We start from the raw sequence: 23,597 nt of genomic DNA on the forward strand, positions 1-23,597 counted from the left end.
CACTACGGTGGGTGAGGAGCAGCCCTGAGGGAGAGAGGCAGGGTTAATGCACGCGCACATGTGCACACGCGCACACACACACACACACACACACACACATATAAATGCCAACCACACGCAGAGGAGGGGCTGCTTCTCCATTTGGTGAACACTCAGCCAGCCCAACATTGATATTCCGGCTTAGCCTTCAATGGTGACAAAGCGCACAGTGGATTTCTTTGAGCGATTTCCTGATTTATAAAACTATTTCATCACCTCAATGAAACGGAGAGTGGGAATGGGCTGGTGCTGAGATCTAACGGCTAGCGTGTGTGGCTATGGCAACCTCCCTGCAACTTCAGCCGCGCGTTCGCCCTTCTGCCACAGGGCGCCATGTCGTAGAGAACCCCATTACCAGTGCGCACTGCGCGCCTGTTCATTATGCGTGCAGTGCACACGTGTGCAGATGCTTATAGATCCAGCGATGCGCTACCACCTGAATGAAAACACGCAGAAAAGGGGTGGACACACACACACACACACACACACACACACACACACACACGCGCGCGCGCAGAGACTCGCACGCAGAGACTCGCACGCAGAGACTCGCACGCAGAGACTCGCACGCAGAGACTCACAGTTTGGGAGTTCAGTAATGCACGATGCAGTGCGTTTGCGCTCAGTGCAGGTACAGTGCGGTGCGGTTTACATTGCGGCACTGCATGCTGGGAATGCCCTAAATCACAATACAGAGCTCCTGTCTGTCAACTCTGTCAGCTTGTGGGGCCAACTGTCAAACACAGCTGCACCTGCCATAATGCCATTTACGCACCATGCATCTGTTACCATCATTACACACGCACAGGCAGGCATGCGCATTAACAGCACTGTCAGAAACACACACACACACACACACACACACACACACATACACACATACACACATACACACATGAGGTGCACCGTGTTCTTTGGTAGAATCACACACCGCTGTAAATCTACAGTTACACTGAAGGTTCCATTCCCTCTCGAACTTAACATGCCTCCTCCTCGAGTTAATCAAACTGTCAGCTATAGAGACTAATGCAGATGGGACAAATATATTGTGTTTGCATGGCTGTGTTGAGCTGCGGTGTAATGCGTATACGTGTCTACACAATGTGTGGCACCCAGACAACGCTCAAAGTAATACAGGATCGGACAGACTGATATCGAACTAGGCAGTCAACATAGTATGAACTTAAAAATCCATCCTTACTGCATGTGTATTTAAACCACTACACTAGTAGATGTAACAAAGTAATCTGTAGCCTACAGATGACTACAAAGCCATGTATTTTCTTAGGTTGGCTGAGTGGATTCAGGGCACTTTGAGCTAAAAAATAAATAAATAAATAAAAAATCCCGTATCAGTTCATCTATGGGATCTGAGGGGAGAGAGAGCCTCAGAGAGATTTATATCCGATGGAAAACCGCCTCTCCTTTCCTTGCCAGCTTGGCCAGCATTCCCAGTCCATCGAGAGGAATCTGATCCCTCCATCTTCGAGGGCTTTCAGTGTCTGTGCGTCTCTTTCAGAGATGTTTATTCCATTTGTAAGAGTAATTTTCTCTTTTTTCCTCGCTGAGTGACAGGGGAAAAAAACAATCTGCTGGAGGTGTCAATCAGGGGGGCCCTCCCTGCCCTCCTAGCCCGGTGAAACCAGCCTTCACTCTGTTAAAGATCTCATTACATCTGCCGACACCCCTGAGATTGAACCGGCTCGCCAGTGCACAACCTACAGCTGCGGCGGACACAGGCACGCCTTCCTCCTCCCGGGCATGGAGCGGCCGCCACTGCGCCAAACTTCCCCTACACACACCGCTCCAGCCCAGTCACCCTGCCTGACCCAGGCTAATTATTCATCTCAGCTAGCTTCATTTCCTCTGGAACAGCTAGCCCCATCTCCTCTGGAACAGCTAGCCCCATCTCCTCTGGAACAGCTAGCTTCATCTCCTGTAACGGCTAGCTTCATCTCCTGTAACGGCTAGCTCCATCTCCTGTAACGGCTAGCTCCATCTCCTGTAAGGGCCAGCTTCATCTCCTGTAAGGGCTAGCTCCATCTCATCTGTAACGGCTAGCCCAATCTCATCTGTAACGGCTAGCTCCATCTCCTGTAACGGCTAGCTCCATCTCCTGTAAGGGCTAGCTCCATCTCCTGTAAGGGCTAGCTCCATCTCATCTGTAACGGCTAGCTCCATCTCATCTGTAACGGCTAGCTCCATCTCATCTGTAACGGCTAGCTCCATCTCATCTGTAACGGCTAGCTCCATCTCCTGTAACGGCTAGCTCCATCTCCTGTAACGGCTAGCTCCATCTCCTGTAACGGCTAGCTCCATCTCCTGTAACGGCTAGCTCAATCTCCTGTAACGGCTAGCTTCATCTCCTGTAACAGCTGGCTTCATCTCCTCTGTAAAGTGTCTTCGGGACAGTGTGTTTGAATATAATTTAATTTAATTTAATTCTCTGGAGAATCGGGGACAATCCTCCTCAATTTGCGATTCAATTTGTGTGGTGTCACGAGATTGAAAATGGCCAAAATTAGCGAAAGTTACCCAGGAAATTCCCTCCCTTTGCAACCCTACGTTTTCTCCCCCGACCCCGCTCTGTTTTGGGCTGTTTTTAACCGCCGAGTTCACTTCCCACCTCCTAGCCCACTGCACTTTCACTACATAATTACATTTATTTATTTCCACTGCCTTCATCTCATACGAGACAAATTAAACCGCACTTGAATTCACTCGCTAATCAATTCCTGTTTTGTTTAGTCTATCATTACTCGCCGCTGCACAAGGACAAGAAAAATATTGGTTTCACATTTCAGGTTTTCAATTGCTTTTCTATTCCCTGACAGCGGAAAGCCTCCGGAGGAGGTTACAGGTAGGATGGAGGTTCAGACGTCTTTATGAGACTGCGAGAGTTACAGACGATTAGCTGGCAGCAGAAACGGAGCGTAATGAGAGCCGTGCTTTTCTGGAGGCTATTCGGGAGCCTTGTCTGGAGAGAACGCGGGGGCCGGAGAGGAGGGGAAGGCACAGCTACGATGGCCGGCACTTCCGCAGTTTGCCGGAATTGGTTCGCCATCCGCTGAACTTGAATACGCTCGCTTTCACACTGAAAATGTTCAGTGGGCTGACACAGAGAATGTGTCAGTACGAGTTCTAAACTGTCCCGCATTACAGACGTGTCTCTTTCCCAAAGACGTGTTCACTAACGAGTGTGAATGGGGCTTTGAAAGCCACTTCGCTCTGCCCTTATGCATCTTACGTTGGAGACAACAAATTCCTAACAAAAGCACGTAAAGCCTGTTCCATTCCGCATCCTGCTATGGGCAGTTCACCGAGCGGTGATACAAGGCCAATCAACGTGGGTTAACCAGCACAAGCGTCAAACAAAGACATGCCCACAATCGCAAGAATAACAGACGTGCAGACGAAAGATCTCTTCCAACTGTAGGCCTTGGCTCCTGTAGTTGGACTGACCAATGTTTTTTTGTTTTTTTTAGATGTTTTTTTTGTGAGGTTAGCACGTTAGCAGTTTGAATAGGACGCTGTTAAGGCACTCCGGCGGCGGGGGGGGTTTCCTAGTACGTGGCGTTGGCCGTCCTTTCCTTTCTCACTCGAGGGGTCTCGGCGAGCCCAGGGACTCTTAAGCCGCCTGATATTTTTGACACATCCTTCTCGTTGGCGAACAGGCCGGCTGTTTGCAATCTTGAGAGGAAACGCTCCTTTATCATGCACACGGGCCTTCAAAACCCGCCGCTCTGAGGGCAGCCCCGTTACGCCACGTTTGTCGCGGTAAAAACAGAAACAAGTTTTAGAGAAATGGAAAAATAAATGGCCAATAAAATGGCCGATTGCTCCGCCGTTTACAGGGAGCGGAGGCCGTCGCTGCTCTTTGTGTGGAGCGGGACAGCTGCACCTCACCACGTGCGCCTTATTGGCCACGGCAATATGTGAAAGGGAGGGCCGGGCCGAATCGGCCATGGGGGACCGGCGTTAATGAAACGGCACAAATCAGACTTTGTGGACCCATAAATAAAGTGCAGGGGAGGGAGATGGAGTTGACCCAGTTCGGTCGTTGGGAGTCAGCCAGAGTAAACACCGCGGCTTGATCAAACAAACAAGAGCCCCATGTGCGCCGCTCCCTCCCCGCGCCCTGCTTGACCCCCACTGCGACTGTCATTTCCATTTTCAATATCTCCTCATTTCCCTCTCTTTTCAGGACTGGCCCTCTTCCACAAAAAGGACTAAATAGGACATATAAAATAGGTCTGACGGAAAAAAAAAGGCCCAGCAAGAACCGCACGTCGCTCAGAAACGTCTGTCGCGGAACACATAGCTATTTTCTTAAATTGCTAATGGGGCTACATAAAAAGTACACGCCACATCCTTGCCCCTCAGCCGAAGCGGTTTCTCCCAGACCGAAAATGAGAAACGAAGCCGCCCTGTGCAATTTTCTGCTTTGTAACTTTTGATGACAGCACAACATAAATTTGCTGTGTGTGTGTGTTCAGCAGAAGTGTTGGGGGAGGGTGTGGTGACTAAATAAGAGGGATTTAGCTTTAGCGTGACCGTAAGGCAGGATGCAGTCTCCGTTACAGTCTCTCACTCGCACACGCATGCGTACAGGGGACACAAGCATGCACACACACGCGTGTACGCTACTGTTCTGCCTCTGTGTGCCAGTCTATAACAAGCAACCTAAAGAACAGAGAGGTTTATTCTCAGTTTTACCAGTGAGGAAAAGGTAGGGTGAGGGTTGAGGACACGGTAGCGGTTTGGGAGAAGGATGCACTTCAGAAGGCCAAACCCATTCAGAAGCTATGAAAGGTGACATTTTGACTTGCACTGAGTGGGGCTCCAGAAATGACTTATCACTACCATGGAACACAAGAAACATTTCCAAAGGCCTGCTGGCGCTGGCTCATGGTTTTTGGGTGTTAGTCACCTTCTAGTGTCTCTGGCAGGGGTCCTGTCTCATCAGAGGCTGGCTGATGTAGCCAAGCCTCATCTTATCTGACACAAGCTGTAACAACCATGTCCTGTCTCTTTTAAGAGAGATGGAGTCCCTTCATCTCAACTCGTGTTCTCGTTTTATTGTTTTTAGGTGACTTGTGACTGCTGTAAGAGTATTTGGAGCCTGTTTGTTTGTGCGTGTTTTTTCCCCCCACTTTCAATTTCAGAAAAAGAGTGTAGCTGTGACATTTCCCAAGCGACGCCACCACACAGAAACATCGGCAGAGGAAGCGAGAGAGGGAGGAAGAGAGGGAGAGGGAGGAGAGGTAAAGAGAGAAAGAGACGGAGCGGGAGAAGAGGTAGGGGGAGAGAAAGAGGGAGCGGGAGAAGAGGTAGATAGAAAGTGAGAGAGGGAGAGGGAGGAGAGGTAGGGAGAGAGAGGGAGCAGGAGAAGAGGTAGAGAGAAAGAAAGAGAGGGAGAGGGAGGAGAGGTAGGGAGCAGGAGAAGAGGTAGAGAGAAAGAAAGAGAGGGAGGAGAGGAAGGGAGAGAGAGGGAGCAGGAGAAGAGGCAAAGAGAGAGAGGGGAGGAAGTAAAGAGGGCAGAGAGATACAGTACCTCCATGGTCTGTGACTGGTGCATGGCTTTGATTGCATTCTGTGCCATAGCCCTGGTAGAAAACGTGACAAACGCACAGCCTGTAGGGGGGACAACGGGGGAAGGAGAGCGGGAGGAGGAGAGACCAGAAAAAACAAAACAAGACAAAAGGGTTGGACAACTCGTTATAAACCCAAAAACAGAGATTCTACAGTGAACGTTTCACAAGACGACATTTTTTTTTTTTTTTTTTTACTCAGTAGAGAGTACATGGAGAATCAGAACAACATCAACCACAGAAACACCTGCCTCTTTTTCATTCACAGCCCAGACTTGTTAATCTAGAAGCTTCAGTGAGACATTTTTGACACCATGGGGTGTGAGGTGGGTCTCAGAATTGTTTTTTTTGGGGTGGGGGGGTGGGGTGGGGGTTTAAAACGCTCCCTCTAACACACGCGGTACTCTACAGAGCTTGGCTACACCCGAGTGAAAGCATCGGGAGAGCGGCCGTTTGCAGATTAGCATTTATATTCGTCTGTTCAGCCGGCTGGGTCCCTCACAGAGACTCCCGTCGCCCCCCGACCCCCCGCCCCTCGGACCCCCCGTTTGTCACCGCCAGGGACGCGCAGGCGGTCGGGGCTCCCCTTAACGATGACAAACGGCCCCGGCGGGTCGGAGAGGAGTCGAGGGCCGCGGCCGGAGCGGTGAAGCGGAACCTCCACCTCGACGATGCGCTGCGTGCTGCTAGCAGTCACCGTAGAAACCGCGCCCGGTCAGGAGCCTGTCGCCCTCCGGCGGGAAAATACGCCGTGCGTCTTTAAGAGCAGCCGAGGAGGGTTTCCTTTAATCTCGGTCTCACTCCCGCTGGTAAATTACTTTTCTTCTCTTGGATGGACAGAATAACAATTACGCATATTGTTTTTCTTATTAATATGAGATCCGATCCGGGTTTTTTGTTTTGTGCTTATGGTCCGTCGACTACGCCGGCGTTGTGTGAGACGGGGGCAGAATTTTCCCTCCTTTTTCTGTCATCCCTCCGTAACCTCTGTTTAGCAGCCGCAGGGATGATTAGAAAAATTGTGGAATGAGTTAGAGGAGCGTTTTAATCCCCCGGGCTGAGTGCAGAAGAGCAGTGGTAAACACAAAGACACTCATTAATAGATTAGTCAGGCCTGCACTGGTGTTCAGCTCCACCTGAAGCCAATGGAATTTACCAGATTATCAAGTCATGACTGTAGTGACATCTGATTCACAGAGCAGACATAGAGACAGACAGTAAAAGAGAGAGAGAGAGTGAAAGAAAGACAAGGGGAGAGAAAAAAAGACCAAGAGAAAGGTGGGAGAGGGGGGGAGGAAAAAAAGAGAATGAGTGTAAGAGAGCAACAGGGATTGTGTGAGCACAGAAAAAGAGAGAAAGAGAGAGAGAACGAGAGAAATGCTCCCTGTCATTTGCACAAGTGCCATCATTGACCTGCAAGTCTCAAGGCTTCGGAAAAGCTTGTCTTCCTCTTAAGGAGGAATGCTAAAAGTTTCCTAGCCTCTGGCTTCCTTACTGGGGATAGACTGGCTGGGTGCTCATTATGTCAGTATGCACTGCTTCCTCTGAGCTGACAGATGAGCTCAGTAACTGGGTAGCATCACCTCTGCAAAACGGCAACAAGACCCATTTTGTCTCGTTTAACACTGACACTGACATGGTTACATCAGGAAAGTAAAACAAAAGTGATTAAACATCATAAAGTAAAATGGTAATGACAAATAGGCAAGATAGATATATAAAGTTGCAGCGTTATTTCAAAACAGTTGGTGAACACTCAATTCCACTTTCATTTGCTTGCACTGTTAAAATGACCCAGATGTGACTTCTCCTCAGAAAAGTAACCCAAATGGGTCTCTGTACGAGGTGACCCATTTGACAGACAGTGGAAGCACACCCTATCCTGGTTCTCACTCACTCGGCACACAGTGTACGTTCGGAGTGATGGGAGGCTGTTTTGTACTTCGCTTAGAGGAAGAAAAACACGTATTCTCTCTGAATTTCCTACCATGCCACCCTCTCTCTCTGTCCCTTTCCAACAGGGACCCAATACAGAACAGTCACCGCATTACAGTGGAGAGCTGATTAATAAAACATGACCACCGTTCACACTAATTTACTCTTGTTAAAAAAAAATAAAAAATAAAAAAAGTCCGGCTTGTAATTTGCCGGCTAGACTACAGAGGTAGGGATAAAAATACAGCAGTCCGCATTCTGTCGTCATGTGCCGGGAGAGCAGTCCTTTAAAGAAAGTAGGGTACCTCCCTAGACTGCAGCTTCCACATGCGGTACGCTCCATATTTTATTAATAGCCGGATGGCGCAGCACTAGGCTGTGATTGGGCGCTGTAGCACCAGGAGGAGAGGCACCCGCTGCACTGGGGTGTGGCCATAAACAGGAGACCTAGTTGAAGACCCATTTCTCCGCATCTCAGAGCGCCGCTGCAGCCAGTACGGCGATCCCACCCTCTCTCTCTTTCCCTCCCTATCTTCCCCTGTTTTCACAAGCACATTTCCACCCCGTCGCACGTCTGTAAATAACTCTGTGTGAATCTAGTCAGAATACGGAGGGTGTGCTGGACCTTGCGTACGGCTGAAATGTTAACGGGGACTAAAGAGCGAGGTGGAGGAGAGAGAGGAGTCTGGAGTGTTGCAGGACAGCAGGAGCTGCACACAGCATGGAGAGGATGCTGGGAAGGTGGAGGACTGAGGCTGAGTGTGTGTCTGTGGAGCGGTGCCGAGTCTGCTTAGACAGATGCCGAAAGAGAGGAGAGTTGACAAAAATGACAACATACACAACATGACAAAACCAACAGTATCAACCAGGCCACGGTAAGAGGGACACCAACACTACCATGTGTTGGAAGACAGATGGGACATTGAGATTTCTGCACATTTATTTTTTTAACAGTCATTTTAACAGTAAAAGGAGGCCATACACCATTGGGCAGTTTGTGTCTGGTTTGTTTGTTATGAAGACCAAATCCACACATTCCTCTTCAGATGACTGACAGCTGAGGGCATCCCCCACAATGCCACCTACTGGACAGAGGGGGTGCGGTGTGGGGCCGCCATGGCGTTGCGACACCCCAGGTGGTCCAAGCGAAAGACGGGGAGGAAGAAAGACAACCTGCCCAGGGCTCATTAACGAGCATAAAAGCCTACTCCTTCAGAAGACATTTTTTAATTTCTGCACATCAGTGGGTGGTTAAGCACAAGACATAGCTAATGGCTTCAACTCAACCCAATTATTTATTCACTTTTCAACAAAGCTTTTACGAGGATGGAGGGAGACTACTGCTGCTCCTCCATTTTGGAAAAGGCATAAGCAGAGAGAGAGAGAGAAAGAGAGAAACAACAAAAAGTGCAGAACAAGACAACACAGACACATCCAGAGGAGTTTTCCAACCAGTGGTCGTATGGAACAGTCACACATCTTTAGGTCAGTAATATTTGGCCCTGTGGTCAAAAGGGGAAGTCACATCTTTCAGGTCAGATTCATTTCCCTGATTTACTCGGGGAAGTGCAGTACGGTATCTGGTCAGGGTTCATTTGTACTGTAACATTCAGTGCCCAATATGTGGTCCAGGATCATCTGGCCTAACTCTAGTCCTAACCCCATACACTGAAAGAGACAGGGAGGAACTGATCCAGGGTCAGCGCTGAGGGCAGATCCATCTTCGCCATGCGTCACCAGGCCAGGAGAGGCAGACTGACAGTGTGTGGTATGAGGGGCAGTGGGTGTGGGTCGGACGGAGAGCTGTGGTGACTCTCAGACCTGACAGGACCTGAAGCACATTTACTGAGCCTTGCTGCCTCTGTGCACCAGGAACAGGCTGAAAGCCTGTGATGTGTGCAATACCATGGGTATTATACTCAGTACACACTGTGTGTGTGTGTGTGTGTGTGTATGTTTGTGAGCGCGTGAGACCAAATGACAAGTATGTTTTGCATGTGGGATGTATTGTGTGTGTGTGTGTGTGTGTGTGTGTGTGTGTGTGCACACGAGTGTCATCCTGGGGGTGAGGGGGACTGGGGCTCCGACTATGCTTTGCATTGCCATGGAATCAGGAGTACAGGTGTGTATGTATATGTGTGTGTGCATGTGTATGAGTGTATGAGTGTGTGTGTGCGTGCGTGCGTGCGTGCGTGCGTGCATGTGTGTACGTGTGTGTGTGTGTGTGTGTTTGTGCGTGCATGTGTGAGTGCATGTGTGTGTGTGTGTGAGTGTGTGAGCGTGTGTGTGTGTGTGTGTGTGCGTGCATGCATGCGTGTGTGTGTGTGAGTGCATGTGTGTGTGTGTGAGTGTGTGCACGTGTGTGTGTGTGTGTATGCATGTGTGTATGTATGTGCATGTGTGTGTGAGCGTGTGTGTGTGTGTGTGTGTGTGCGAGCATGTGTGTGTGTGAGTGCATGTGTGTGTGTGTGTGTGTGTGTGCACGTGTGTGTGTGTGTGTGAGTGCATGCACGTGTGTATGTGTGTGCATGTGTGTGTGCACGTGTGTGTGTGTGTGTGTGTATGTCGGTGTATTAGAGGGGATTGGCAGCAGACAGACAGACGGACAGGGCCACACACTCACCTCTGCTCAGTCCGTCTGGTCCCCGCAGGATTCTGCACTCCTCGATCTGCCCGAACGCAGAGAACATCACTCTGATGTCGTTCTCATTGCACTTCTTCGAGACCATTCCTATGAACAGTTTTCTGTCTTCCACCGCTACAAGATGAGAAAAAAAATAGTAATGAATGAATAAGACGGCCATTTTATCTGCTGACTGATCAATCCACAATGCCGCACCAGTCCCAGAGCTCCCTTTGTTCTCTTCTCTTCCTCTCTATCTCCCCCTCCCCAATACACCTCTCTCCCTGCTTCCCCCTCTCCCTTTCATGCCCGATTTCTCCCTTCAGCCACTGTCCCATCCCTCTCTCCTCACACCTCCCTGCTTCCTAATCTCCTTCTCTTTTCCCATCGTTCTCCCAGGGCCTGTTTTCTGTTTTTCTCTCTCTGTATCCTCTCCCTTGTTTCCCAGTCTCTTCCTCTCTTTGTGCTTGTCCTGAGGTACTCAGGCACAGACAGAGCCCCCCCCTCCCAAACACACACACACACACACACAAATAATACAAAAAATAGCCCCATTTCCCTTTCCCATAGTCACCAGCATACCTACAGCATGGATGTCACACTACACAGAAAATGTTCTTTAACCTGGTGAAGCATTATAAGGACTGTAACCAAAACTTAAAAGAAAATTAAGGCGATGTATGTCATCTGAATATCGCAATTCACAATATTGAGGGTAAATATGACTAATTAAGTTTCAGCCCTTTTCTACATACTGTTTTGAAAAAAAAGTGAAATGAGAAAAAAAAAAAAGCATTTGGAAAGCAATGCAACACGGTGATAATACAAACCAGCAGCAAACTGATTAATGCAGATTAACTGAAATACGACTGTTGTGTTATTTGCTCTAGAGTAGCAACTTTTCTTTTTCAATTTGTGTAGACATATCCCAAAGGCTCTACGTACCAAATTAAATGCATGACAAATATAATCCACGGTTAATGATGAAGGTTCTTGTTTTTCTCCAACGAGCAAAACGGCAACAACCTTTTTAATTTTCAACTGCCCGTGGCAACTGCTTTTTATTGAACTGCCTTCAAATTTGAATTTGAAGTTTATTTATCGACCAGTGTCTCTGAACACCATAAAAGATCATTTCTCCAGCAAGTGAATCTGCTGTATACTGCCTTCCATAGTTAAATGTGACATGGGTATTTACAGCTCCTCATTATACGAGACTCATTTGGCTCTTAAAGCTGAAGTCACATGGAAAAAGAAGGAATGACAATGGGAGGCCTTTCACCAACAGGACACCCCCTCCCCCCCCCAAAGCCCAAAGAGCTGGGATTCAACAACAACAATCACGTGTCACGAGTTCATCTGAGGTGAAAAGCCCTGACTTCACACAAGGACAGTCAGGATGACGGTTAATCAGTCAGATGCATACTGTTCCCATAATTGACATTGTTAAGAATGATACATTCTAAAGCTAAATATACACATTGTCTCAGGCTCTTTTAAGTCCTGTTCGCTTAATCTTCTCCCATCACCGCTCCTAACTGTCCTAGAGTTCGCATCTTCACCTACTTTTTTTAGTGTGTGTGTCTGTGGCGTGTGTGAGACATAATGAATCTGTGTGTGTGTGTGTGTGTGCGTATGTGCGGGTGCGTGCATGCGCGCGTGCGTTTGAATACGAGAGACAGCACTGTGCACTGTGGGTGTGTATGTGTGTGTGTGCGTGTGTTTGAATAGGAGCGACAGCACTGTGCTCTGTGGGTGGGTGGGTGGGTGTGTGTGTGCGTGTGTGTGCGTGTGTTTGAATAGGAGCGACAGCACTGTGCTCTGTGTGTATGTGCGTGTGTGTGTGTGTGTGCGTGTGTGCGTGTGTTTGAATAGGAGCGACAGCACTGTGCTCTGTGGGTGTGTGTGTGCGTGTGTGTGTGTGTGTGTGTGTGTGCGTGTGTTTGAATAGGAGCGACAGCACTGTGCTCTGTGTGTATGTGTGTGTGTGTGTGTGTGTGTGTGTGTGTGTGTGTGCGTGTGTTTGAATAGGAGCGACAGCACTGTGCTCTGTGTGTATGTGTGTGTGTGTGTGTGTATGTGTGTGTGCGTGTGTTTGAATAGGAGCGACAGCACTGTGCTCTGTGTGTATGTGTGTGTGTGTGTGTATGTGTGTGTGCGTGTGTTTGAATAGGAGCGACAGCACTGTGCTCTGTGTGAGTGAGTGTGTGACTGCAGAGCTCGTGCACTCCGACACATTGGATGTAACACTAATCCAATTCATTTTAAATGAGGAAATTGTCAGCTCTTACCGGGAGGCGAAGGAGATAAGCAGGCTGTTGCACTCTGGGAAATCAATAGCGCACTTGTTTATTTTGTTGTTTGAATTGTTTGTGCATTTTAAACAAACCGCCAGGATATGCAAAAGATACTCGTTGTTTCAACGCCTCTATCTCCCTGTACATACACTGTATCACCTCTGAGAAAGATGCGGGGGTTTCTGTAATTCATTTACGCACACCGGAAGCTTAGCAGAGAGAAAACTCATCACTGTCGCGTTGAGTAAACACTGGCCCTCGCTAAACTCTGTAAAAGGAGCACAGTCGGTCTGTAAAAGACCCAGGAGGGCCCGGTCACGATGGGCTCTGCTCCGAGTTATCCGATAATGGTCTCATAAGTGCGATCTCTGCACCACCTTTAATCCGAGAGGGCCATAAATAAAGGCTTCCAGTCACACCGTACACTCTGGAGCACAGTAAGTATTAAATATCGTCCTCCGTACGATCGCTGCAGTTCTCCACAAACGCTCACATTTTTTAAACTGTGAAATTGAGACAGCATTAAACATGCTGACAGCCAATAATGCGTCAATAATACGAAGAATGGGGCTTTTGATTAGGGGCTTCGCTTCAGAGTGCATTCAGCCTCGTCTTATTGTCCTTTACCCCAGCGGTGGCCCTCTCTGTTCGACCCCCTGCCCCCTCCCGTACGGTAACCATGCAAATCAATCTCCCACATTGTGAACAGCCACGGCCCCCGCGTATCAGGGGGATCGGACCCTTTATGCAGTCTGCGGGTCTCCACAGCGAGTCTCAAACACAACAGGGCTCTAGGGAAGAAAAGGTTAAACAAAATACGGAGGAAAGTCAATATTTGGCTGAAAGATTTTGCAGCTTGTTTGTCTTATTTGAGACGGCAGGTCCGATGCGAGCTATTCTGCAGCGTTGCTGTGCTGGAGTCACCTGGATTGCAGGCGGCTGGGATTTATTTTCAGGTGCGCTGCGTGTTAGCGCTAGCATTCGGCACCTCGTCACAGGTCCTCTGACACGAAGCTCTCACTTCGAGGGTTTGGTTTTTACATTTCCCAGCCCCGCTGCGACCCAAAAACACCCCACCCAACCCCCTTCTAACTGAAAATGGCAGGCACGAGGAGGAAGTGAGAAACTGAAAATGCTTTCCTCACAGACGGATGCAGGAAGCTCAACAGCTACGGTGTCAGAGCAGCTAGCTGTTAGTATGACGCGAATCTGCTCTTGTGATATGTTTAGGCTGCTAAAAAGCAGAACAGTGGAAAAAGGCAGCCTTTAAAAAGGGCTTTAAGACCAAAAAAAAAATCTGTTTCATACAACTCCTACCGCTATCGCCCTCTCGTATGTGCAATGTCATTTTACAGTTACAAAAAAAAAAGGAAGAAACTGGCAGTTGAGGACAAATTGTGTGCTTTGCCATACTCCCCGTGCTCTTCTGACTCTTACACATGAATATTCCGTTATCTTTATTTGAAATGGAGGAGCGCAGCGCCCTTGACCTTTTTACAGCGGTCTTACTCCATGACATATGTGCGGTGTCTCCCGTGGCAACGTGGCGGTCTCTAACTAACCCATCTCCGCTCGTTAGCAGTCACTCTCCGCGACCGTTATTGATACAGATGACTCGGTGTGGTCCCTAAATGACTTCCCCGCCATCTCGAGCGGCGAGCCTCCCGCTCCAGACAGACAGCGGGTGGCGTGGGGAAACCGTGTATAAGAGAGAGAGAGAGAGAGAGTCTGAGAGAGCTGTCGCTCGGGGGAGCTGGGGTTCATGGAGGAGAGGTGGGTGACCGTCGGGCAAAGGGCTGAACTCTCCCTGCCTCTGCCTGGCCTCTCCATTACCTGTCTCCCACTCCCGCACGCAGACGCACACGCCATCTCTGGCTAACGCTAACGCTTCCTTTCCTCGACTGTACGCGTACACGCTCGGTCATTATCCCGGCGTGTTGTTCTTGGCTCTCCCGTGTCGAAGGCCGAGGCTCATGAGGCATTCACACGGCCTCCTCACTCACACGGCCTCCCCATTCACCACCGCGTCCGCTCTCCATTTCCGGTGACATCACGGCCAATGACGGCACTCACCGTTTGACTTCTCGCTGTCCGCCGGCTTCATCTGAATGGGATGATGCATCTGAAAGAGAGGGGGAGAGGAGCGGGTCAGGAGCGCAGCAGGTGGAGGTGAGCAAACTCAATATGGAGCGCAAACAAACAGTCTCCTCTCCCCGCCGGCCGCCAGCCCCTCAGAGGCCCTCTCCCTTCATCCGCCGGACTCTACGCCTCCGGCAACAATCCCACAAAGCCCCTGTGCATTCCCGTCTTATTGAAATGCTGCCGTGCGAACTCAGAGAGAGAGAAACAAATAAAAGGGGTTTTAAAGTTCCACATTAAGCGGTTATGAGTCAAATCGGCAGATGAAGGGTCTTCGATCAGATGGAGCGCCGGTCCTGTGTGAAGGTTTGAGGTGGACGTTACCGTGGAAGACCCCGGCTCACACAGATTAGCCTCCAGGGCGGCAAGTGGGTGTGTGAACATATCGATCTCTCCTCTGATGAGAGCAGGTAAGATCCCTGAACGCCGGTGTTAGAATTCACAGGCCGGCACTGAGAATTAAGATTATTTTTAGAGCAGATATAATTGAGTCTTGAGTGAGTACATATTTTTTTAAACAGAATAAACAAATAAACCTGTTAATTCCAGTGACCTAAGCATCACCTATTTGTTTGGCCAGTCCACTGCACTCTATGCTATTTGGGATTTTGGTGATTTATGAATCAAGGCCTTTTCTTTATGCACTTATTGTAAGTCAGAGTGTCCGCTAAATGCCTAAAATGTTAAATGTAAAATATATACAAGGTTTTGTTTCTCAATTATTCTACAAATACAGCCAATATATACAGCCAACAAATGCTCATTGTATAATTTAAGCTGCACAGTCAAGGGACACACACACACGCACACATTACATTCAAACATTCAACAACAGATCTTGTGGCAACAACCTTCTTCTACTGGGTACGATAGTTCTTTGCTGATGCCACGAATACATGCATTTCACCATTGTAAGTAATATTAGTGGTCAAAAACAAGCAATCGGGCCTTGTCCGCGGAGCTATTCTTAGTTGACTTGCAAACTAATACTCAGCGACATAATGAGCGAGCTAGCTGGCTGAAAATCTATCCGTCCTCGTTTTTTGGCAAGTGCAGAACACAATCTGCCATTTCCTCTTCCCTCTTTCTGCGCCCAAAGGCACAACAATGAACTGCTGTCATTTTTCTGATTCTTTTCACTTAAATGTAACCTCTCATTCCACTGAGGCAGAGCTGCTATTCAGGGCAATGTTGCCGAGGCATTCAAATTACTGCCGCATCTTCTATAACTCAGCCAAAAGTAGGCTACTTCTATTCAAATGTCGCTTTAGAGGAACAGGTCAGTTGCAGACGTTTTTAAGGAAGCAATACCCAGCCTGCTTGTGTGAACGGGGTTGAGGCTGGGCAAGAGCAATATGTAGCAGGCGAATTGCTACTGATCAGCCCCGCGAAAATCACAGCTAACAGATGCAGCCTCTGGACACTCTTCCATCACGGCCAAGATCAGGGGACTGGCCAGAGCGATGCTCACGAGCGTGAGAACGTCGCTCGAGAGCAGACGTGCGAGAATGGAACAGCGCCTGATGGCGAATAAAACGAGACGGAGTTAGCGGTCTCGTTAGCGGTCCGTTGAAACCGTGCGATAAAGGGCTCATGCTGACACCCTGGTGTTACCGGAAAGTTCCACGGGCGAGGCGAAGTCGTCCGCCTCCCCCTCGGCCTGTCATCTTCTCTGCAATTATGCCGACGCCCGCCTGATCCGCGGAGAAAAGAATGGCGGTAATTCTCCAAATCTACTCAAGTATCAATCATCCTCTCGGATTCAGGGTGCAGAGGAGGACAGAGGCCCCCCCCCCGCGGCCCAACCCCGCCGAGAACAGCAGGCATCGAAAGGCGAAGCGGGCAGATTAAGGCTCCTTTGTCTCGAGGCCTCGCCGGGAGTTTACCCAGAACCCATCTCTGCTCTGACGGGGGTGTCATGGCTGGGCCCTCCAGTCACAGCAACGCCACAGCTTTGATCTTTCCCCCGACACTAACTCCTCAAAAAATATCAAATAAATGAAAACGAGCCCAGCATCAATCGCCCCTTTCGCCCCGCCTGAGCCTGTGGCTAACTTTTACAAAAGATTGAAATCCGTGAACTCCTGACCGCTTGCAATAAAACACCGGCCGCACTTTCTCTGAAGCCAAGAATGACTTTGCGTCAAAAAGGTTAAGGCTTTCCTGTCGGTCCGAAGTTCCCGCCGCTAATTACGGGCGGACGCATTCTGGCCACGTCCCGTTTTCCTGTAAAACACGCGTGGTGTGTCCTGCTCGACGGCTCCATAAATACCGAAGCCTTTCTGAGTCGGCGAGAGCAGGGAAAGGGCTGGTGCTAATGGCTTCAGAAACACCACTGGCTCTAAATCAATGACAGGCTATCGTTTACAGCCTTGGCTGTTAAACCATCTGTGCTAATCGCTATCGGAGGACGGGGATTAATTAACATTTAATCATGACTAATCAATTTGTTGTTACCAACAGCGCTACATAGGATTATAAAATATACATCTAAACTATGACCTTTTTGAATGTCCATAAAAATTTCTTTTGAATTGCCTATTACTTTTAACAAATGGCTCTCTCTCATCAGCGATCCTTGGTATGATTAAAAACTCCCTTCAAACGCTTTATCTGAAGCATTTAGTTCATAACAAATAAATTAGAGAAAAAGGCCATCCATCTGTTTTCCGGGTCTAACTTTTTTTGCCTCATTTGGCTGCCTCGCCCCTTTGAGAGGAGTTCTAAGCGAGGAGACATCATTAAGAGTGCCTCCGAGGTGCAACAGCTTGAAGTCGGTTAAACAAAATGGCTACGTATGGTGACAAGTCAATAGACAGCCATCTTCACTCATCTCATAACCCTTACTCCTGTAGCTCTCAAGCTCCGCACAAACTTGTGATAGAGACCTCTGCCTCAGTCCAGCTCGATATGGGAGCCAGTCAGCCAGTTTGGACGCCTAAACAAACTGAAGGAGAAAAGACTGTCACACTCAGAGCTACCTACCCCATATGTGTTATCAAAATGTTCCACATACTCACCTGTTCGACAAACCAGTACTCTACTGATGATGCATTCCTGTATAAATTAATCCTCTCATTTTCTATGACTCCATGAAAATATTTCCGCTGCCTTCTAGATTGTACTGCAGTTGTATAATCGTTCAGGGTTTCCGCTTACACACACAGCATCTGAGGGTATAGCATATCAGTGGCACTTGCATCAGATAATAAACAGTCTTTTATTTTGACAGTGCCCTGGCCGATTTATACGGTCGCGCATTCCGAAATTCCGATCTTACGACCTGCCATTTTTGGCTCTAACCCGAATCTGTCAGTATGCAGCTGTCAAAAACAACTTATCCCTGCAGTCAGGCGCAGCACACAACCTTAGATCTCCCCGTGACTCGGAATTGATTAGCTGTGAAATTCAGTTTAACGGATCCATTGTGACGTTTCTCTCACGACCGGCCTGCACACAGTGTCAGAGGTGCATCCCAGTGAACGGAGAGCTGACCTCGCTTAATGGCTGTCTGTGTACGGCTGGCTGAAAGAGGCAGGCTAGCCGCAGCGCTAGTGAGAGCCGCTGATCGACGTCGAGAAAAGAACGCCTTGCCTTTTTATCCGCAAGGTACAGACACCACCATTATCCTGATTATCGGCCTACCGAGCTACGTCAGAACGTCTTATTTTCTTTTATTTGACCAAAACACAGCTTGATGGAACTTCGATCCAGTAGCATTAAGTCGCGCTGAAGATTACATGCTATGAAGAACTGATTTGGCGGCGCGCAGATTGACAAGTGTGGCTGATACACAGTATTAACATGATTTCTGCAACCGCACGCTGTCAGACAGAGGCTTGGTACATACCCGGCTCGCGAGCCAGATGCTAAACGGCGTGCTACCTCCGGCAGCGGTTCACCAAACGGTTCTGGAAATCAGATACACAACCCCCTCATTTTACCCTCAAACAATCTCTCGAATTGGCACCGTTGTTCGGGAACCGCTTCCAAACGAGGAGAGCGATACGAAAAGTGCCAGCGCGGCGAGATTTAAGAATCGAGAAAGGACGTCGGCGTCAACGCCCGTGGCGTGGAAACGGGGCGTCTGCCAATCAAATGAATAATGCGACGGGCAGTAGCACTCCGTCTGCGGGACGCTGGCCTGGAGGACCCTGACGCACACGTCCCAGCTGTACCGCAGAACAAGGCCTCTGATGAAGACTGAGTGAGACGCACACGGCAGGGTTGGGAGCGCGGTGTAATTTTCAGCAGTGTTACAGTGGGGGGACAATGTTATAAAAGTGACTGATGGGGGCAGCTGCAGGGGCCAGGAGAGCCTGGGGGGGAGGGGGGGGGGCTGATAGATCTGATAAATTGAGTTTTTTTCGGTTGTCCCCCCACCCCCCTCCAACTCCAACCCCGCCTACCTCCCTCGAGGCCCAGGAGAAAGCAAACATTTTGTGGGCGGGCGTTTCTTTCCCTCCCTTCCTCTATCTCCGCGCGATTACGGCGGTTTGATCGAAGCCGCCATTCTCAGAGAAGAATGGCGGTAATTCCGTGAATCTACATGAGGATCAATCATCCTCAGACTTTGCACAATAGGATCAGAGACAGGAGAATGACAGTGGGTTTTTGTTTCTCCTCCGTCACGCGTCACACGAGGAGGTGGCAAAACTACGGCTCCTCTGTCACCAGGAGGCGCTTCGGGTTTACCCAGAATGCCTCGCTGCTCAGCCGCTGCATTCTAAGCAGCCCTCCCTTGATCGGGACGTGTGGGCGCTTTGATCTCCGCCCTGGCACCAGCTCCACATGAAAATGAGGCGCCTGGATCAATCATCCTTTCACACTTTAGATTAACTGCCTGTAATTGATTAGCTTCTACTTGAGGTCGACAGTACAACCACCTCCGTGCAGGACCTAGCTGCAAGGAAGTCTTACACTTGCCTTCCTTATAGAATAGAATAGAATAGAATAGAATAGAATAGAATGGAAGAAAATAGAATCACTTTTTCCCCAGGGGGAACTTCAGGTACAGGACTTTTGATGATACGTCATTCTTTTCTGCTTTAAATGTCTATTTGCCAACTATGCTGCAGAGGTCAGAGGAATGTGACTGCCACATTCTTTAGACTGAAGGCCATATTTTTAGTTTGAATAAAAACTTTAAAGTGTCACAGTTCAATTAAAAACTTTACTCTAAATTTGAGCTATATATGGTTGAGGCTAGATCCTAACTAATAGACTTGAATATGGAGTAATTGAACAGGCTAATGAGATCTGTAGAAGATTGGCATGAAGATCTAGGTTTAAACAAACCAACATTCCACTGTTCTCACAAACTGTTATTATTTGTCGAGACAAGTACTTGTGAGGACCTGTAAACTCATATTAGTGTGTGTGTTCCCAGAAAATATAGTTAGGCCAATCCATTTCCACTGTATCCCTGGGACAAGCATCACATGGGATGGGCCAAACCTGGCCAACTCCTGTCATGACCGCTTTCAGATGGCATTACCAGAGCAAATCCTGCTGCACTGAACACTAGTACCGGCCAGGTCAAGAAGGGCTAGCCAGGGATTATGGATTCCAGGAAAAAATGGGAAAAAACGACTCCAGGGGGCTTTTCGTTTTTTTTCCTTGGGAGTAATCATAGATGGTGTTCCCTTTTCTGCCTTTTGGTGTTCAGCTACAGTGCCAATGGAAGGGATGTAGTCATGTAGCCTGACTCTCCAGACTGTAACACGGCCAAGACTAGTATTACGACCAGGCCGGACCGGTATGGCGCAGCAGAAATACCAAAGAGCAAGATGGTGGGTGGAAAACCACCCTGAGCCTGAATTTACCGAGCCGGCTGCTCGGAGGAACCATCTCGGTGTCGCCTTTCCTCAAAAATTCATGATGACAAGTGTCCGCTTTGACAGCTCCATAAATACTGGGACACGTGGGACTGCGGCTGTGCAAGGCATCGTGTTCCTGTCTGCTGAAGTACCCTGGTCTGAAACCAGGGGACAAAACGCTGGGCTCCCCAACATCCCTCGTCACCTACAGTAGTAATCCCATTTTGTCAAATCCAGGACTGTTGATGAAAACGTGTAATGGCGGTGAATACATTTAAATTCTGTTGCAGCTGGACAGGGCCTGTAGTGATTAGTTGTAGTGATTAGTTTCGAACCGACAATCGCTTCCACCCAAGAGTCCCCTGATTTTAAATTTCCTCTGCGTAATCTAAAACGGCCTGCTTCCAGAAACTTTAATGAAAAAACAGCATAACCATAAATAAATCAAACAAAAAGGCCATCCACCCTTCTCCAGTCTCTAATTTTTCATTTTTCCTGCCGGTGGCCTTTGAGACGGTCTTTCGGCGAGGAGACGTCTTCATTAAAGAGAGCCCCTCTCCAGTCAACAGCAGGATAATCTATGAAATTGAGGGATTTCTGATAAGCCCACTGCAACCCCTGACATTTTGCCGCTTTATGGGCAGGTATCAGACAGGCTCTGGGGGGGGTTGGATGGGTCTGTGTGGCTCGTGCTAATTAGATTCTGCAGAACCATCCCAGCTTATCTCCAGTATCCTGCTCTCGATAGAGGGTACCAGCACATCACAAACTCCACGAGCGGAACGACAAGGTGGAAATCGCAGAGCAAAGGATCCAGAGAACAGCGCTTTGTAGGCTTAACAGAACCACTCCATTACTAGGGTAAGACCTCTTGCCATCTCTTTCTAACCCTCAATTCCTTCTCTCCATCTCAGAATCTCTCTCCCTCTCTCCTTCTGTCCTCCTTGCTTTCTTAGATTCTCTCCCTTTATTCAACTCTCTTTGTTCCCTTCCCCCATCGTCTCTCTCTACCTCCTTCCCCCACCCATTATACCCCTCTGTCTTTGTACCCATCTTGCGCTTGTGTGAGAGAGAGAGGAAGAGTGAGAGCTGGAAAGAGAGGGAGAGAGAGAGGGAGAGAGGAAGCTAGAAACAGAAAGAGATGGAGAGAGCTAGAAAGGGAGAGGGAGAGAGAGAGGGAGAGAGGGAGCTAGAAAGAGAAAGAGGGAGAGGGAGAGCGAGAAAGTTAGAAAGAGAGAGGCTTTGGATGTAGGCTGCCCTCTCCTCACAGGCTTGGAGCCAGCAGCTGGGCGATCTGCAGTCCAGAGACACAGCTGAAGCTCGTTTGAAGTTCCTGCGGGTTTCAGGATCCTCATGAAAATTGGATGACGCTGCTCCTCCTTTATTTCTGCTCTTTGGGCTGTGGTCCAGTAAATTCTGGACAGCTTTCAGGTGAAACTGTTTTGGCCATTGATTCGTAGGCAGGTAAACATTTCCTTTGCACGGGACCACGTGTGAAATGCGATCCGTGCGGCCTCTCCCTGCTCCATCTTGGAATGCGCTGCGGTTTGAAAGGTCAGAGGGCGTCTTGTCATGCTGTCAGCGAGGGAAGGCTGGACACGGGGAGGCAGAGTGACTAGAATACCACCTGCAGCAGCAAACCCTCACAGCCTACAAAAGTCCCTCTGCCTGCCTGGAATCCAGTCCCTGCAAACCCCAGCCTGCTCATAGCCTACAAGAGACCCTCTGCCTGCCCGGAACCAAGAACTAGCAAACCCCTGCCTGCTGATTATAGCCTTCTGAAGTCACTCTGCCTGCCTGGAACTCAGACCCAGCAAAACTAACAGTCCAAAACCAGGAACAGGAACCATGTTGGGAACAATCAAATACCTCACCGCAAGAACATTACACTGAATAAGATGCGTATTGCAACATCTCCTCCTTCCTCCATAACCCCTAAAGCATCTTAGGTCCGCATATAAAAGCACAAGAAAAATCCAATGCGTTATTATTGTCATCATCATCACTAGTTATTATAATCATGAAGCTCTTCAGCATCTCCACGAGCATTTGGCCAATTTGGAACAATGTTCCCCCAAAACATATCTCACAGAGCGATTCCCCCTTACGATGCGCCGTGCACCTTTAAATCTGCTGGAGAGGAGAACGGCGCGGATGTGACACGGATGTACTCCAGTCCCCCGGCCCCCATTCCGGCGCGGAGCAGCAGATGAGTATGATTAAAACATGAACGCGAGCCGGTCCTCTCAATGACTGTAATTCAGCAGCAGACAGATGGCCCTCTCAGTGCGATTTCAATATCAATGACCAAGAGGGACCGCGGCGTAGGAAAACCACAGAGGTGTACAACCGCAGTCCTTTCTGCTTCGCCGGCCTTCCTCCAGATACTGTACGTTTTCCCACGGCTGACGGGGGGATTGGACTCCTTCCCGAATCAATACAGTTTAACGCCGACACACAATTCAATGAGGCGGGGTGAAAAAGTTAATTTGAAACAACCAATTAATATTTCCTCTTAAATAAGTGTACACAAAGCGCCACCGCTTCCTCCAGTCTTGTCAATTGGGTACGCATTCTTAAGTCTTGTTTGCGATAGCATTTGTGCTTCACTCCCGCAATTACAGCCTTAATTAAATTGATTTCTATAATGAGTTTCCGTAATGATTCCACTCTGGGGTTTGCGTTTGCGAGGCTGCGATAGGGAAACGTGCCCAGACAATATTTACCCTGGACTTTGCGAGTGAAATCTGTGCGAGGCGTTCGCACTGAAGCGGAAAGTCCACCGATTGCCTGAGGGCTTTCTCTCCAGTTTTCCACGGCAGTGAAAGTCCAGCCTCTGGAAGCACAGCGTCCCTGATCCTGCTGACATTCCTAGGGCTTCATCGCCATTTCAGGTGTAAGTTCACAAATATGAAATCACAGTGTTCATATCTGAGCTTTCCAATACAAATGTAGCAATCTCTACTGGTGATTGAGGGGTAATGGAGCTCCAAGAAATCCACTCTTCAAAGTGTAAGGACTCCTGTTTTATGAACTGCAAGGCTGCTGTAATGAAAGGGCCAATCTCAGGGAGACGTCCCCTCTCTGTAAATACTAAGCGGGTCTTGTACAGTCAAAAGGAATGCTTGTGCCTACACAAGCAAGCCAAAACAAA

General features: G+C 48.8%; 1 protein-coding gene across 19 annotated transcripts in view; it reads right to left on the reverse strand.

The window, feature by feature from the left end:
• celf2 (cugbp, Elav-like family member 2) overlaps positions 1-23,597 on the reverse strand; it is a 170,050-nt gene that overhangs the window by 33,431 nt on the left and 113,022 nt on the right. For all 19 annotated transcript variants that reach the window (XM_061251372.1, XM_061251377.1, XM_061251370.1 and 16 more), the window contains 3 exons: positions 14,559-14,607; positions 10,189-10,323; positions 5,594-5,673 (listed from right to left, as the gene is read on the reverse strand). In XM_061251372.1, the coding sequence (XP_061107356.1) occupies positions 5,594-5,673; positions 10,189-10,323; positions 14,559-14,607 (264 nt within the window). The remainder of the gene's footprint in view (positions 1-5,593; positions 5,674-10,188; positions 10,324-14,558; positions 14,608-23,597) is intronic.

Source organism: Conger conger, chromosome 8 (assembly GCF_963514075.1).
Source record: "Conger conger chromosome 8, fConCon1.1, whole genome shotgun sequence".
NCBI lineage: Eukaryota > Metazoa > Chordata > Actinopteri > Anguilliformes > Congridae > Conger > Conger conger.